This window comes from Gossypium hirsutum, chromosome D06, assembly GCF_007990345.1.
Source record: "Gossypium hirsutum isolate 1008001.06 chromosome D06, Gossypium_hirsutum_v2.1, whole genome shotgun sequence".
NCBI classification, from domain to species: Eukaryota; Viridiplantae; Streptophyta; class Magnoliopsida; order Malvales; family Malvaceae; genus Gossypium; species Gossypium hirsutum.
In genome coordinates, this window is record NC_053442.1 from 65,448,587 (window position 1) to 65,463,505 (window position 14,919).

General features: G+C 30.3%; 1 protein-coding gene across 1 annotated transcript; it reads right to left on the reverse strand.

The window, feature by feature from the left end:
• Nucleotides 1-3,096: 3,096 nt before the first annotated feature.
• LOC107960261 (gibberellin 2-beta-dioxygenase) lies at nucleotides 3,097-5,862 on the reverse strand. The gene is made up of 3 exons (XM_016896568.2): nucleotides 5,385-5,862; nucleotides 4,227-4,575; nucleotides 3,097-3,610 (listed from the first exon to the last, which is right to left on the reverse strand). Exons 1-3 carry the CDS (start codon nucleotides 5,786-5,788, stop codon nucleotides 3,344-3,346), a joined length of 1,020 nt encoding a protein of 339 aa, XP_016752057.1. The 5' UTR covers nucleotides 5,789-5,862; the 3' UTR covers nucleotides 3,097-3,343.
• Nucleotides 5,863-14,919: the final 9,057 nt, after the last annotated feature.

Sequence of the window (14,919 nt, forward strand, 5' to 3'; positions counted from 1 at the left end):
TCTATTTAAAAAAGAAGAAGATATTTTGATATATTGCCAGTGGAGTTTTTAGACTCCGCAAGTAAAGCTAGAGGGTTGACAAGTGTCCTATAGAGGTATAATAAGATATTTTTAAATTTTTCTTAAAAAGAGACACGTGGTAATTTTTTATCAGTGTATCAAATACTCATCCTTAAAAATTATAGTAGTTATTTTAGCAGGTCGACATATATTATTATTTTTAGAAAATGAAATATTTACCTTTAATTTTTTTATGACTTAATTAATTAATATCCACTTAATTCTATTTACTAACAACAAGTGGAATAAAAGATTATGTATTAAAATTTTTCTCATAATTTAACACATAAATGTAATTGTCTTAGAAAATATTAATCTAAAAATACATTCTAAAATTTATATGAAATAATTAATAAAAATATTTTATATGTTTATTATTATTTATTAAATAACAAAATAGATTATATTTAATACATTGACGGTGTATAAGTGCATATATTATTAATAACTTATAAAATAACACATGTTGAAAAATAATTATCATATTTATTTTTAATAATTTTTAAAATCATTAATTAATTTATTTATCTCGTGTTTTCTACAATATATGAACTTTATAGTACCCTGTTATAAAATACAAACCCTAATAAATATAACCTTTTCTAAAAAAAAAACCTATTAAAATATTTTATATTTCAAAAAATAAATTTGGGTCTAGATTTTTATAAAACTAGCCATATCTAAATCTTCTTTTTTACTCTTTAAAGAAAATTCTTTTAAAATTTTTTCCATTCACACTAGAATTTTGAGTCCCCTCTCTAGATTCTAGAGGAAGACGGCTCCTTTTTCGAGAAAACCTTTTTCCTCTAGAATCTAGAGAGAGGGAACTGACCAACTAAAACCGATATTTATTAAATTAATTAATAAAAGAGAGATTTAGCATAAATTCAAAGGGCTCTCTAATTTTCCATTTACCATAAATTAGAAAAATAAATATTATAAAATTAATTTTGTAGAATGGTTACTTTAATAGTTAATTTATAATATCCAAGATTCTTAAACTAATTTATTTTGCCCTAACTATTCTATGCCATAATTAATTGATTAATTAATTAATGTCTTTTAGCAAATAAAAAGACTTGCAAGGATGGCAGTTGTTTAACTAATGTTTGAAAAGAACAATGTCCCAAAGAAAATGATAAAATAAATTAATATTTAATAAAAACTGTCTCTATCTAAAATAATATTCTTACCTAAACCTTTAGAATTTGAGGATATTAAACTAATATTCCTTGGAATTTAATTAAAAAAAGGGATTGTTCCATTAAATATGCCCATTGAAACCACTTGTAGATTTTTTTTTAAAAATTACACCGAATATTATTAAACTATTAGTAAGTTTATGTTTTGGTTACTCAACTTTAAAAAGTTATAAAACGATCACTGAACTATTCAAAAAAAAATGTTTAAGCCACTGGACTATTAAGTTTTTTTTTTAAAAAAAGAGTTCGGTTAGCGAGCTTCAAGCGACGATTGGTACTGTAGATCAATACCCATCGATGAGTAAAAGAACATACTTTAAATTCAAGTCGATCTGACGGTCAGTGTCGGAGATCGGAGAAGAAAGTTGTTTGGATTTTGGTTAATAGATTCACAACGTTCAAAGCCATTTCATGAAAAAACTGACGATTGTGAACAGAGAAGGCTATACAACAACCATTTTAACAACCCGGTGACTTGAATAACAACTTTCAAATTTGAATCGAGATAAAAATGGACTCCACTTGATTGTAATTGAATACAGCATGCTTAGATGGTCAAAACAAACTCTTGATGAAAGTGATTTAGCTTCATCCTTTTGGCTACATTATTTCCTTTTCAGAATCCTCACTGACATATTTGTAAAATTTGTTTGAAAGACACATTTGTATTTTGACATTTCAATGTTGGGTACAATGTGTGTATATATATATATATATAATGTTGAATGACTTTCCAAAAAGAAACAACTAGTTTCAACATATTGTTTGTGGACAATCTTTGTAATAAAAGAGGTTTGAAACTACAAGTACTTTACCTAACACCATTAGTATGATCCTTTATGAACTCGAAATTTATCCATGTTAATTTAGAGAATTATTTTTTTAATCGAAATTTATAAGAAAATGGGTTGTTCAGGTTGTGGAACGTCTCATAAAAAATTTTATTATGCTCGTCAAAAATTTTAAAATTTTAATTAGGTCCCTCAAAGTTTTTAGAGATTCTAATTAAGCTCTTTGGAAGTTTTGAAAATTTTAATTAAACCCTTTAAAATTTTTAGAAATTCTTATTAAACTCTCTTTTTTTTTTGAAGATTTTAGTTAGACCTCCCAAAAATTAATCACATGTTTTGTCATAGGGTTTGAACTCGGGATTTGATATCAACAAATATTTAAACAACACAAGTCATTTGTCACTACATTGATAGCTAGTTGACTACCATTCAATTTTTAAAAAATATTAGTACAAATAAATCTAAATTTCGCATTTCAACATATGTTAAAAATATAAGCTTGAAATATGCGATAAATCTCAATATTTTTTTTTGTAAATTTGGAATTTAGTTTCTTTTCTTTTTAGATTTTAAAATTTAGGTCCAATTGTTAACACCGTAAAATTATTTTGTTAAATTTAGGTTCAATACAATGCTAGTTTTTTAGTTACATTGCTTGCTACCAAGTGATTCTTTTTTAAAATTTCAAAATGTCATACCAACCAATTTTACAAAAAAAAAAAAACAACAACATTATTAACAGTTGGATTTGAAGTTTGAAATCTGCAAAATAGAGAGATTAAATTCCTGGAAATAAAAGTATAATAACTAAATTCCAAATTTGTGTTAAATTTGAGTTTATTACAACGTCATTCTGTTAGTTACATTGCTACCAATTGAGTACTTTTTTTTATTTCAAAATATCACACCAATCAATTCAACAACAAAAAAACTAAATATGTTAACAATTGGATTTGAAGTTTAAAATCCGAAAAGTGAAGAGACTGAATTTCTAAAAATAAAAGTACAAAGACTAAATTCTAAATTTATAAAGAATACAAGGATTTATACCATATTTGAACCAAAATATAATTAATAAAGTTTGCATTGATAGTAGAGAAGGCTAGATATTTGTCACATTTAATATAGAAAAAGAAAAATAAAAAAGAAAACCAAAAGACCTATTTGCTTATCACCTATGGCAAGTAGAGTCAACCTTTTGACTACTTTTTTTTTCTTTTAAACTTTGACAAAATTAAAAAAGAAAAAAACCCTAAGTTTTTAAAGCTAAGAAGGAAGGGGGGGGGGGTTTCATTCAATGGCTTGCACTTGGTGTGTTTTTTTCTCAAACAACCCAAGCCTATAGTCAGCCAACCTTGACTTATATGCTGAAGTCTTGTATTCCCACCATGTGAATTCTTTGTATAAGCTTTCTTCTTGCTTTCCCATTAGTGAAGTTAAAGGTACTATCTTTTCACTTAAAGGTGGTCCTCCAAAGTATATCATTGAAACCCTTGATTTGTGTGAATTTGCCAATACTCTATGCCTCACACTTTTGAACCTCCCATTTGTCATCACCTGAAAAAAAAAACCCCATAAATTATTAATCGAGTAGATTACATCTGGCAAGATTTAAACCCCAAAATTTACATGTACAAGATTAGGGTAAAATTTGAAACTTGATTCTATTCCAAATTGAGTCCGACCATATCTTAAATAGGATGAAACAAATACTTAGCCTAAAAGGTACCAAGTTCCTTACCATTCTATCCAACAAGTATTGATATAGTAAAAAAAAAGATTAACAATAGTACTTAAATATCACCTACTAAATGGATTATTAGTAAGACTCGAACTTTGGTTCTATTTCATATATTAAACAGGATAAAAGTTCTCTCAATATTTCTTTTTTCGTTAACAAAACTCAAAACAAACAAGACTTTATCTAAAAGGCGCCAAAATTTTCACCACTTGGTCCAATGGTGTCAATAAGATTCACACGTCAAACCTTGGTTCTATTCCAAGATGAGTCATAGGATGAAATCTCTCTCGACACTTATTTTCTCCATTCGCATGACTCAAAACTAACACTTCTTTCAAAAGGTACCGAGTTTCACACCGCTCTCGTCCCAACAAGCACCGATTTTGATAAAAAAAAATTCAAAAAGAATGACATCATCAATATTATGTGTACCTGCAAAGCATCACCAACATTGATGAAAAAGGAAGTTTCATCAGGTGGGACAGAAACCCAAACGCCATCTTTCAGACAAATTTGCAAACCAGATGTGCTGTTGGATCTTAAAACAGAGATTATTTGAGGGTCAGTGTGTTCCCCAAACCCAACCAAATCTCTGCCACTCAATGCCTGTAATTCAGGGCATGGTGGATAATGGTTTAGCCTAAAGCATGAATCACTATTCTCATCCTTTAACAGCTTGCTCAATGTATCCCTTGGTTCAATTTTCAGACCATCTGCTATTAGTTCCAGTACTTCAAATGCCATTACCTTCACTGCTTCAATATACTCCTTTACAGCTGACCTGCGTCATCCATCAAAATAGTAAAAAGAATTAGTCTTTTTTTTAAAAAGGTAAAATTTCAGGTTTGGTCCCTCTACTATGCTCAAATTAAAAAATTAGTCTTCTAATTTAATAGCCTATTGTTATGATATTACTGGTCATCGAAATAGTTGACAGTGTCAACTCTTTGGACTAATAAAAAAGCTAAATTATATCAAGTATAAAGATAAATATCAAACTTAAGTATAGTAGAGGGACCAAAATCAAAATTTGACCAAAACTTTTGCTTTTTATATTTATTTTATAATATTAGAAGAGAAAAGAAATCTACATAAGCAATTTAATAGTAGGAACTATTTGGACTAAATAATGGTATTATAGAAATAGAAAGACTAGGTTATACAAAGTATAAAGATAAAACTCAAATTTAAGTATGGTCGAGGGACCAGAATCAAAATTTTACCAAAGCATTTGCACTTGTAGAAGTATTTTATAATATTAAAAGGGGGAAAATCTATTTTAGCAATTTAATTGAAATTGAAATGGTTAACCGTATGAATTATTTCGATGGATATTATAAAAATAGAAAAATTAAATTAAATTTAAATATAATAAAAGGACTAAATTTAAAATTTGACCAAAACTTTTGCTTATAAGGGGAAAATTCTAAAAAATAGTTAAATGTGTAGACTATTTCAACTAATTAATGACATTATAAGAAAAGCTAAATTATACCAAATATGAAGATAAAAACTAAAATTTAAGAACAGTAGAGGGACCGAAATTGAAATTTGACCGAAAACTTTTGCTTCTATAAAAAAATATTTTACCAGAAAATTTCTGGGTTTTCCCGGAAAACAGTGAGGGTTTTAAGAGAAGTGACTTGAGGATTGGTATTGAGAAGAAGATATTCAATCCAACCAACATCACCATTGCTTCCAATCCTTTTGCTACCATAACCAAAAGGATCTGGTGGACCAGCTTTATCTTTTTCGGATTGAGGAAGATTAAAAAACTCCAAAGCTTGAGTTTCCAGTTTAGCTATAAACTCCATTGGAACACTGTGATTCACCACCTTGAAGAACCCATATTCTTCACAAGCTTTCATTATGTGAGTTTTCGATTCGGGGTCTTTCAAGTTTATCGACGGTATAGAGTCGAGAACGGTGGCGGGTTTACGTGTTTCGATCGATGAACAATGGTTCAACGTCGAAAGATTGGATTGAACCACCATGGTGGCGTTTGAAAAGAGAGCACGAGAAATAACACAAGAGAAAGTTGTGGATGGAGTGTGTTTTGGGAGGGCATTTGGAAGGGGTATTTAAAATGGGAAAAAGAGATGGTGGTGAGTGGTGACGGTTTTGGTAATGCACAAACAGGGAAAAAGAGGGGGCTAAAGGCGTTACTAACTATAGTGTGTAGCCATTTGGCGTTACGTGGGTTTTTTTTTATATTTTTCAATGTATCTATCGGAACGAGTCCAACAATTAATTTTTCGTATTCTGTAGACCTATTAAAGGGGTAGATGCTGGTAACGAGTTTTAAAGTTACTTCATACTCAGGGCGAAGATCAAATTCAACCACTGATTAAGGTAAGAGTGACCATTGCTATCTCATCCAACTCCAGTGATTCTTTATGAAAATTTTTGGTAACTATGACAATTGAAATTGTGAATTTTGAATATTTTATTGAAATTAAATAAAAAGTTAAATTTTGTTATTAGTCCCTATACTATGCATTAATTATAGATTTAATCTTTGTACATTTCGAATTGATCAACTTAAGTCTAAATTTTAAAATATAATCATGACCCAAATGGTTGCTGTTAAATATGTTCAATTAAAATCTAATATTGGTCATGTACTATGTGTAAAGTTGTAGGTTTAGTCTATGCTCTCTAATTCGATCATATTCTTATATTTTATGCTTTTCAAATTTCATTTTTTTATGCAAATGACAACCGTTCCATTATCTAGCTTTCTTGTAAGTAATATGTGGAAATAACAAACTATCATGACATTACGAGTGTGATAATATGTTTGTTGCATAAGATCTTGGTAATAGCATAACTTAATGAATTAATAGCTACTATTTGGTTAGAACTGTAATTTCAAATTTTAAAAAGTACAAGGACTGAAAGTGACCAAATCAAAGTATAATGATTAAATCCACAACTTAAGTATAATATATATACTATTAGAACAATTTAACCAAAAAGAAAATGTCGTTATAAGGAAAAAGTAACATTTTAGTCCCTGAATTTGTTAACTTTTTTTCATTTTGGTCCCTAACCTTTTTTTTGTCTACATTAGTCCCAAAACTTAGCAGCTTTTCTCAACTTGATCTCTAAACATAGATTTCGTTAAATATGATGACGTGACACTCTAATATTGTGCCTTGTCATCACTTGAAAATATTATAAAAATTTCTTTTATAATTTATTGTATTTTTTTAGATTATATGCTTTTTAATTTTTAGGTGATGACGTAGCACAATCTAAGAATGTCATATCATCACAACTTAATAAAATCCAAGTTTAGGGACCAAATTAGGAAAAGTTATCAAGTTTTAGGACTAATGTAGATAAAAAAAGTATAGGACCAAATTGAAAAAGTTACCAATTTCAGAGACTAAATATTGTTTTATCCCAAATAGCAATGACAATATATATTTATACAAATGAAAAATATATATTAAACATTAATGTTAAGTGATTATGATTAACTAACAAGTGGGAGTACTGGTAAGGCACACTACACTCTCAATGAGAGAATGCAAGTTTGAACCCAGAAGATGGCATTGTTGGAAGAGCAGCCATTAACCCCAAACATATATCGACATCAATTGTATCTATGCCTATGCTTGCAAAAGTCGACATCAATTGTTTATTTCGTCGGTATTAAAACGGGTTACTTTTTCCTAAAACTGCACCCAACAATTGGTGGAATAACGAGAGCATATCAATTACATTATCTCTTGTTACTAGTTATTCATCGATTGGAAGGTCCCTTACTAGTTATCTCCGGTCTCCATCTTTCAACTAAGGTGGCAAGCAAGTCCAACACGATTTTGAAGAGGGCATTCTAGATATTGTTATGAAATCAGTCCTCCGTAAGTGGTTTTCGATACACGGATATGATTTTTCAAATTTAAGATCATGTCGAGATCGAACTGTTCGATTTTTTCCCGTTAAAAATAATAAAAGAATAATATTTGTTTACTAGAGTCTACATAGAATTTCATAGCTAATAACAACAAAATTAAGTAACATGAGGTGGTAATTTTTCTTTGTTCATGGCTCGAGGAGCTATGTGTTCATGCTGAAACTAAATGCGAGCATTTTACCTACAAGTTGAAGTTGAAATGGAAAAGTAGATAATTTAGAGTTTTTATAGGGCATGGTGTCGACTGTCAAGGCATCCTTGAATTAAATTGGAGTAGGCTTCATCATGGGCCGGGCTGTTGAAGGCCTATTTAAAAAATGAAAGGGTTTGGGTAAAAAAACGAGGCTCATTTACGGGCCGGGCTCGAGTAAGCTTTTTTAGCCCGGGCCCAACTCGAATTTGAAAAAAAAATGTTGCTTTTTGCTGTTGTTTTATCATTGTTTCTTATCGTTTCACTATTATATTACTATTATTTTGTTGTTGTTTGGATATTGTATAACTCTTGTTTTATTGTTAATTTTACTACTATTTTAGATGCATTTGCTTGTTAAATTGCACTTATCTTAGCGTTATTTAAGTATAAATAATTTTTAAATTTATTTTTAATTTATTGGGAAATATTTATTTTAATGTTTTTAGTGTATCTGATGTGTTATATTTTTTAAATTTGTTTTTATATAAAAAAATCAATACAAGTGGACTAGGCTCGAGTTTTAACATTTTTATTCGGGTTGAGTTTGGACAAAATTTTAAGCTCATTTTTGGGGTTGGGTCGAACCCGAATCTTGAAAACTGACATAAAATTCTATTGAGGCTCGGCCCAAACCCAACCTGGCCCATGATGACCTCTAAATTGGGGGGACTGGCATGGACAATAAATTCTCGAATCAATGTCATTGTTGATCTTTGATACCTAAGTTAAATACAATGAGAGCTCGACACGAAATATTTACTTTTCAGTGTTCCAAAGATCAAGAAGCATGAAATCTATGAAGAATCAGAACCAATCAGATCTTGACACTCATGGATATCGAAACGTTCATTGAAAAATAGATTTTAAAAAATAATCTCAAAACACACTTATTTTAAGAATTAATTTTAAAAACAACATAATGTTGTAATAAATAAAACCATAATATGTTCAATAAAGAAATAAAACTATAATAATTCAAAGATTAAAATATGTCATAAGTTCCTATATTCTTTATAATTTTAGAATTTAGTCCTTATATTTTTACTTTTAGGAATTTAGTCTCCTTACTTTTTATTTTTCTAGTTACATTGTTATCGAGTGATATATATATTTTTTATTTCAAAATGTTACACCAACAAAATTAATAAAAAAATTTAACATTGTTAATAATTGGGCTTGAACTTTGAAATTTGAAAAGTTAAGGGACTAAATTTTTGGAAATAAAAGTATAAGGACTAAATTCTAAATTTGTGAAGAGTACACGAAAATATATGAAATATTTGAACTTATTTCCAAATTATATAACTTTTGATTATTCAAACTGAATTTATTAATTATTATCCCGAACAAAATCAAATCAAACATTATTATTCAATCCATGTTTTCCATGCATTTAGCAAATGAAATCAAATCAATAATATTTTTAAAATTACTAATTTAGTCGTCCAACTTTATTATTATTATTTTTTGGTTTTAATCACTTGATTATGAAGAATCACAATTTAACCAATAATATATTCTTTTTAAAAAAATTCTCACTTAATTATTGAAGGATAACGATGGATGACTTAGTAATTGATGTTCACATGATTTTGATAGATCATCTTATATGCATGTGTTAAATTGATACATGATTTTGATAGATCATCTTATATGCATGTGTCAAATAGATAATCGAAATATATTCGCACCAAAATCAAAACAAATCTAAACTAGGCCCCACATTACGGATTCTAAATTAGAATGAAATTTGGATTTGGAATCCCCACATTATATGTATCATGGTGGGACTCGAATATAAACACTTAAGATTCCGGCACCTCAACTATTGTCAACATTGTCGATACATTGTTGACCTTAAAAGAAATGCATAATGATAAATTTAGCTTTCAATGTTTGCATCTTTTGTTCATTTGACCCTTATTTTTTTTAAATTTAAATTTGGCCATTAACCTTTCGAAAAGTGTCAAATCATTTTTTAACGAAAATGATGACTAAAACATTAATTATTTTAATGATATTGGCGTAATAGTCCAAATGTACTTTATGCTAACATGACACTATTTGTCATATATGCCACGTTGACAAACAATTTAAAAAATATAAAAATATTGAAATATATATAAAATTTAATAAAAATTTAAAAATACTAGTGTTAAGTACATGCGGATTGCCTTGGGGACTGCCACGTTTAAAAATTTTAATATTTTAGTTACTATTTCCATTTAAAAAGCAATAATTAGACTTTTTTTAAAAGTTGATTATCAAATTTGACTTTTTTTAAAAACCCAAAAGCCAATTCAAATAAATAATAAAAGCCAGATTAACAAAATATGTAAACATTAAGTGCTAAATTTATTTTTATGTCAAACTAAAATTTGCGGGATCATTTACATAAACAACGTGAAAATTATTTTTCTAATAAAATAAAAAATAGAAATTAAATAATTAAAAATGAAATTAAATAAACATATATTTGTGGTCAAACAAGGGTAAAGACAGGTATTTCTTGGAATATCGTTACTAATTATTGAAAGAGGTGAGGTTAATGATCATTAGCGACGAAATAATAAGACCGACGTTTCTAAGAAATTAAAACTTTGAAAGATATGGTGTAACACCCTTAACCCGTATCCGATGCCGGAACAGTGTTACGGAACATTCCCGGACTTATAGATCAAACAATCAACATTTCATTTTCATAACACATTCATTTTAGAAACCAATCAAATTCATTCATATAGTCCCTAATATGAGCCCTCAAGGCTCCAAATAGACATTAAAAGTGGTTTGGGACTAAACCGAGTACTCAAGAAATTTTTTCAAAGTGCAGGGGACACACGCCCATGTGGCCAGGCCGTGTGGGAATTCGAAATGGGGATACATGGCCGTGTCTCAGCTTGTGTCCATACCAGTGTAACTCACTGACTTGGGTCGTACGGCCAGACCACCTGCCCGTGTGCTAGGTCGTGTACCCTTCAAAATGGCCTCACACTCCCGTGTGTCAGACCGTGTGAAAACTAGAGGGTAAACTGACTTGTGCCACACGGCCAAGCCACACGCCCGTGTGCTAGGCCGTGTGAAGCTACCAACTTGATTTTTATTAAAGTATCAGGGGACACACGGTCGTGTCACCTGGCCGTGTGTCACGCACGGCTGAGACACACACCCATGTCTCTTCCCGTGTGGGCAAAAATAGGTTATTTTTCAAGCCATATTTCTTACCCAATTTGGTACCAACCTAAACACAACAATTTGCATATAACCATGACATATTTAGACATCCAAAACCAACCAATATCAAGTTTATAACATGTAATATCCACTCATACAACATGATATCCATAAGCACATCCATTGATCACTTTAAAACATACCAAATAAACTTCCAAACTCTACCTAAATGGTCAAACACATAATTGAGACATTGTGCCTAAAACTTAGCATGCATACCACATCTCAATCTCAACCATTTAGTACCCAAAATATCAATTCACAAACAAGGCATTCACATAGCAACTATACACCACATATCATAAGGCCATTTACACACATTTACATAACAAAACATACACCATTTTCAAGCCAAATCAATTGGCTAAATACACAACAAAACATATAGACTACCATTAGCCAAAATGACTTATACATGCCATTTAACCAAAACATAAAGTCCAAAATAAGCGTTTGATAGTGTGATGCAATCTCCGACAACTTCCAATCCGAACGAGCTTCCAAATCACTATAAAACACGAAAAATAAAACAGAGTAATCAATTAAGCTTAGTAAGTTCGTATAACTCAAATACAACTTACCATTCATCCACAATTTAGATAAGCAAAATTAAGACATAAATCAACTCCATTTGGCTCAAAGCCTAACACATAATCCACAATCATGTTAGTCTTGTATTTATGTATCAAATATAAATCACTTCCCGTATTTCACATGAATACCTGTATTGGTTCGTATTGAACTCAAATAATCCTCGTAATAACACTGTGCCCGTTGAACCATTTGGAATACTATCAGATATTCAGGTATCTCACACACTATGTGCTAACACGTGGTCAAAACCACCACTATCTCATATCTCATATCGATGCTTACATAAGCTGTCAGTCAAGATATAGCTACACGGTGCTGCTCACATAAGCTGTAAAGTAATCGCAACACATGCTGAAAACTCAGCTATCGGCAGGACGTACGAGACCAGCACCAAAACACGGTAACCCCTAATGACATGTCATTTGTATCTTATCTATTCCTAAGGTTCAATCGGGATCCTTACGTGGTCGAAACTTCGTCAAATATTTCTATGGAGTCGTATCATCACAATTATAATAAAGCATTTAAAACACATTTAATTTAATTCTTATTAACATATGAACTTACCTCGAATTAGTACGGAGTAAATCGACCGATCAATCCACTACTTTATCTTTGCCTTGATCTAATTCTGAACGTGGATTTTCTTGATCTAAATAATCAAATTTAACTAATTAAATTCTCAATCCATTCAATTTAATCCAAAATTCATGTTATGGAAAAATTATCATTTTACCCCTATACTTTTGACCTTTTCACAAATTAGTCCTTAGGCTCGTAAAAATGAAATTCACGAAATTTCACCATACCCAAGCCTAGCCAAAAATCATATATGCTCATATCAGCCCATACATTTCACAATTTCTCACATTTAACACACAATTTACACATTTCTCAATTTAACCCATAATTGACAATTTCATTAAAACTCACTTAACAAAAGTTATTTAATTAACAACAAGGATTCATTTTCTTACATTAAACTTCAAGAACAACTAAAATTATCTCATGGAAAAACCCTATACTTTCAATCATTTTTCAAATTGGTCCCCTAGTTAGCTAGGTTAAGCAACAACGATCTCGAAAACATAAAAATCATTAAAAACGAACACCAAAATCACTTACATGCAAGGGAAACAAATGGATGAAATTTTAATCTCCAAAAATGGTGTTTCTTGCTGAAATTTTTGGTGAAAATGAAAGAGAAGGATGGCCAATTTGTGTTATTTTATTTAATTTAGCTTTTATTACCTAATTACCATTTTACCCTTACCTAACTTTAAAAATTACTCAATTACCAAGCCATGCTCATCCAATATCATCTTTAATGGTCTAATTATCACATAAGGACCTCCACTTTAAAGTTCTATAGCTATTTAACACATTTAGCTATTAGAATACAACTTTTTCACTTTTGCGATTTAGTCCTTTTTCACAAATTAAGCATACAAATGGTAAAATTTCTTAACGAAATATTTATAAAATCATATTATCATGCTATAGATATTAAAGTAATATTAAAATAAATTTTTGAATTCAGATTTGTGGTCCCGAAACCACTGTTTCGATTTCACTGAAAACGGGTTGTTACATATGGTTCATTATCTGTCACATTAATAAAGACAATGTGGTGGAATTGGGAATTAAAAAAGGGTTTAAGCTTTAAAAAGTATGAAAAATGAAGGAATGTTAAATGGGTCCATTCTTTTCGGATAAGTTTTCGAAGTGTTGTTTATCGGGCATATGATTGGTCCATTTATAATTGAAGGTATTGTCCACATGTCGGGGTTTGGTCACTTGTAGCCCAAGTGGTATCGTGGTTGTAGGTAAAGGCTTTATAAGGTTCTGGTTGGTGGTTTGAGTCCCTCCTAGCTCAGGTAGCTCTATTATTATTCACACGTCATATACTAATAAATCTTTTGTGTCTTATAAGTACTACCAACCGAGGCACGCTAGGCTATGCGAACCAGGCATGAGAATAATACCATTGGTTGTTAAGGGATCAATCGTGTAACACCCCTTACCCGTATCCGACACTGGAATAGGGTATGTGGCATTACTAGAACACATACACTTGCGAACGTATTTAACCGAGTTATAAAATTTCATCTAAATTAAAACTTTCAAAATTATTAACATGCTTTTATAACTCTTCACAATATATCCTCAAAACATTATAATCATAATAAAATTGGGCCTACGAGACCCGATACATACTCATGCAATTCAATGCTTCGTTTCCATTTCATTCAATTCGCAATTTCTCATGCTCACAATTTAAATCATATCACTAGCAATTTCCATTTAATTCACGAACAATTCAATGTCACTAAGTTTAACACTAATACGTATTTACCATTTAACTCAACGTTTATCGATTATACCATTCATTAACACATTTATGAAATTCTCAATTTTGCAATGAAAATATCACTTTAGCTTAAATAACAACATCATCCTGGTATAAATACACAACCACTTATCCATTTGCTTTAATTCTTTTGGGTCCATTTGTCACTTACCATCCTGGATCAAAATTAAGGAACGGTTACGGAAAATTGAGTACTTCACTTTCACTTTGCCATAGTATAACTATGGTCTTACGTATGATCACTTATCACTTGTCCTTGGTCAGATAAGTGTAGCTAGGCTACCACTTATCACTTTGTCACTTGATCAGATAAGTGTAGCTAAGGCTACCACTTATCACTTTGTCACTTGATCAGATAAGTGTAGCTAAAGCTACCACTTATCACTTTATCTCTTGATCAGAAGTACTCAAATCCGGCGTTTCGCTTAATTTGATCATTTATTCGATTTTCGCATTTTTATTTTATTCTCATTTCAACACTAAATACATTTCATCATACAATATATATTTCATTAAATTAACACTTAATCATTAAATTTCAGCCATATGAACTTATTATTTCATCATCTTTCCACACTCGTTTTCTATGCACATCACATAAGATATAAACATATCATTCAACCATAGTCGCAAGCTAGTGTATTTAAACATAACTCTTTTTGGGGCTAACCACATGATAAACCATTTCAATGCATAACTTATAAATTTAACATAGCATAATCTAGCCACTACTTGGCCAAAGCCTAAGCATATACACCAAATATGTCAGCCAAATACACATATAGCATAAGCATTATAAGCATGGATG

Excerpts from the sequence above, each read along its gene's own strand:
- LOC107960261 (XM_016896568.2), bottom strand. The coding sequence starts at position 5,788 with ATGGTGGTTCAATCCAATCTTTCGACGTTGAACCATTGTTCATCGATC. Across the intron at positions 4,576-5,384 it reads GAAAACCCAGAAATTTTCTG|GTCAGCTGTAAAGGAGTATA; the intron begins GTAAAATATTTT and ends TGGATGACGCAG. Across the intron at positions 3,611-4,226 it reads ATGTTGGTGATGCTTTGCAG|GTGATGACAAATGGGAGGTT; the intron begins GTACACATAATA and ends TTTTTTTTTCAG.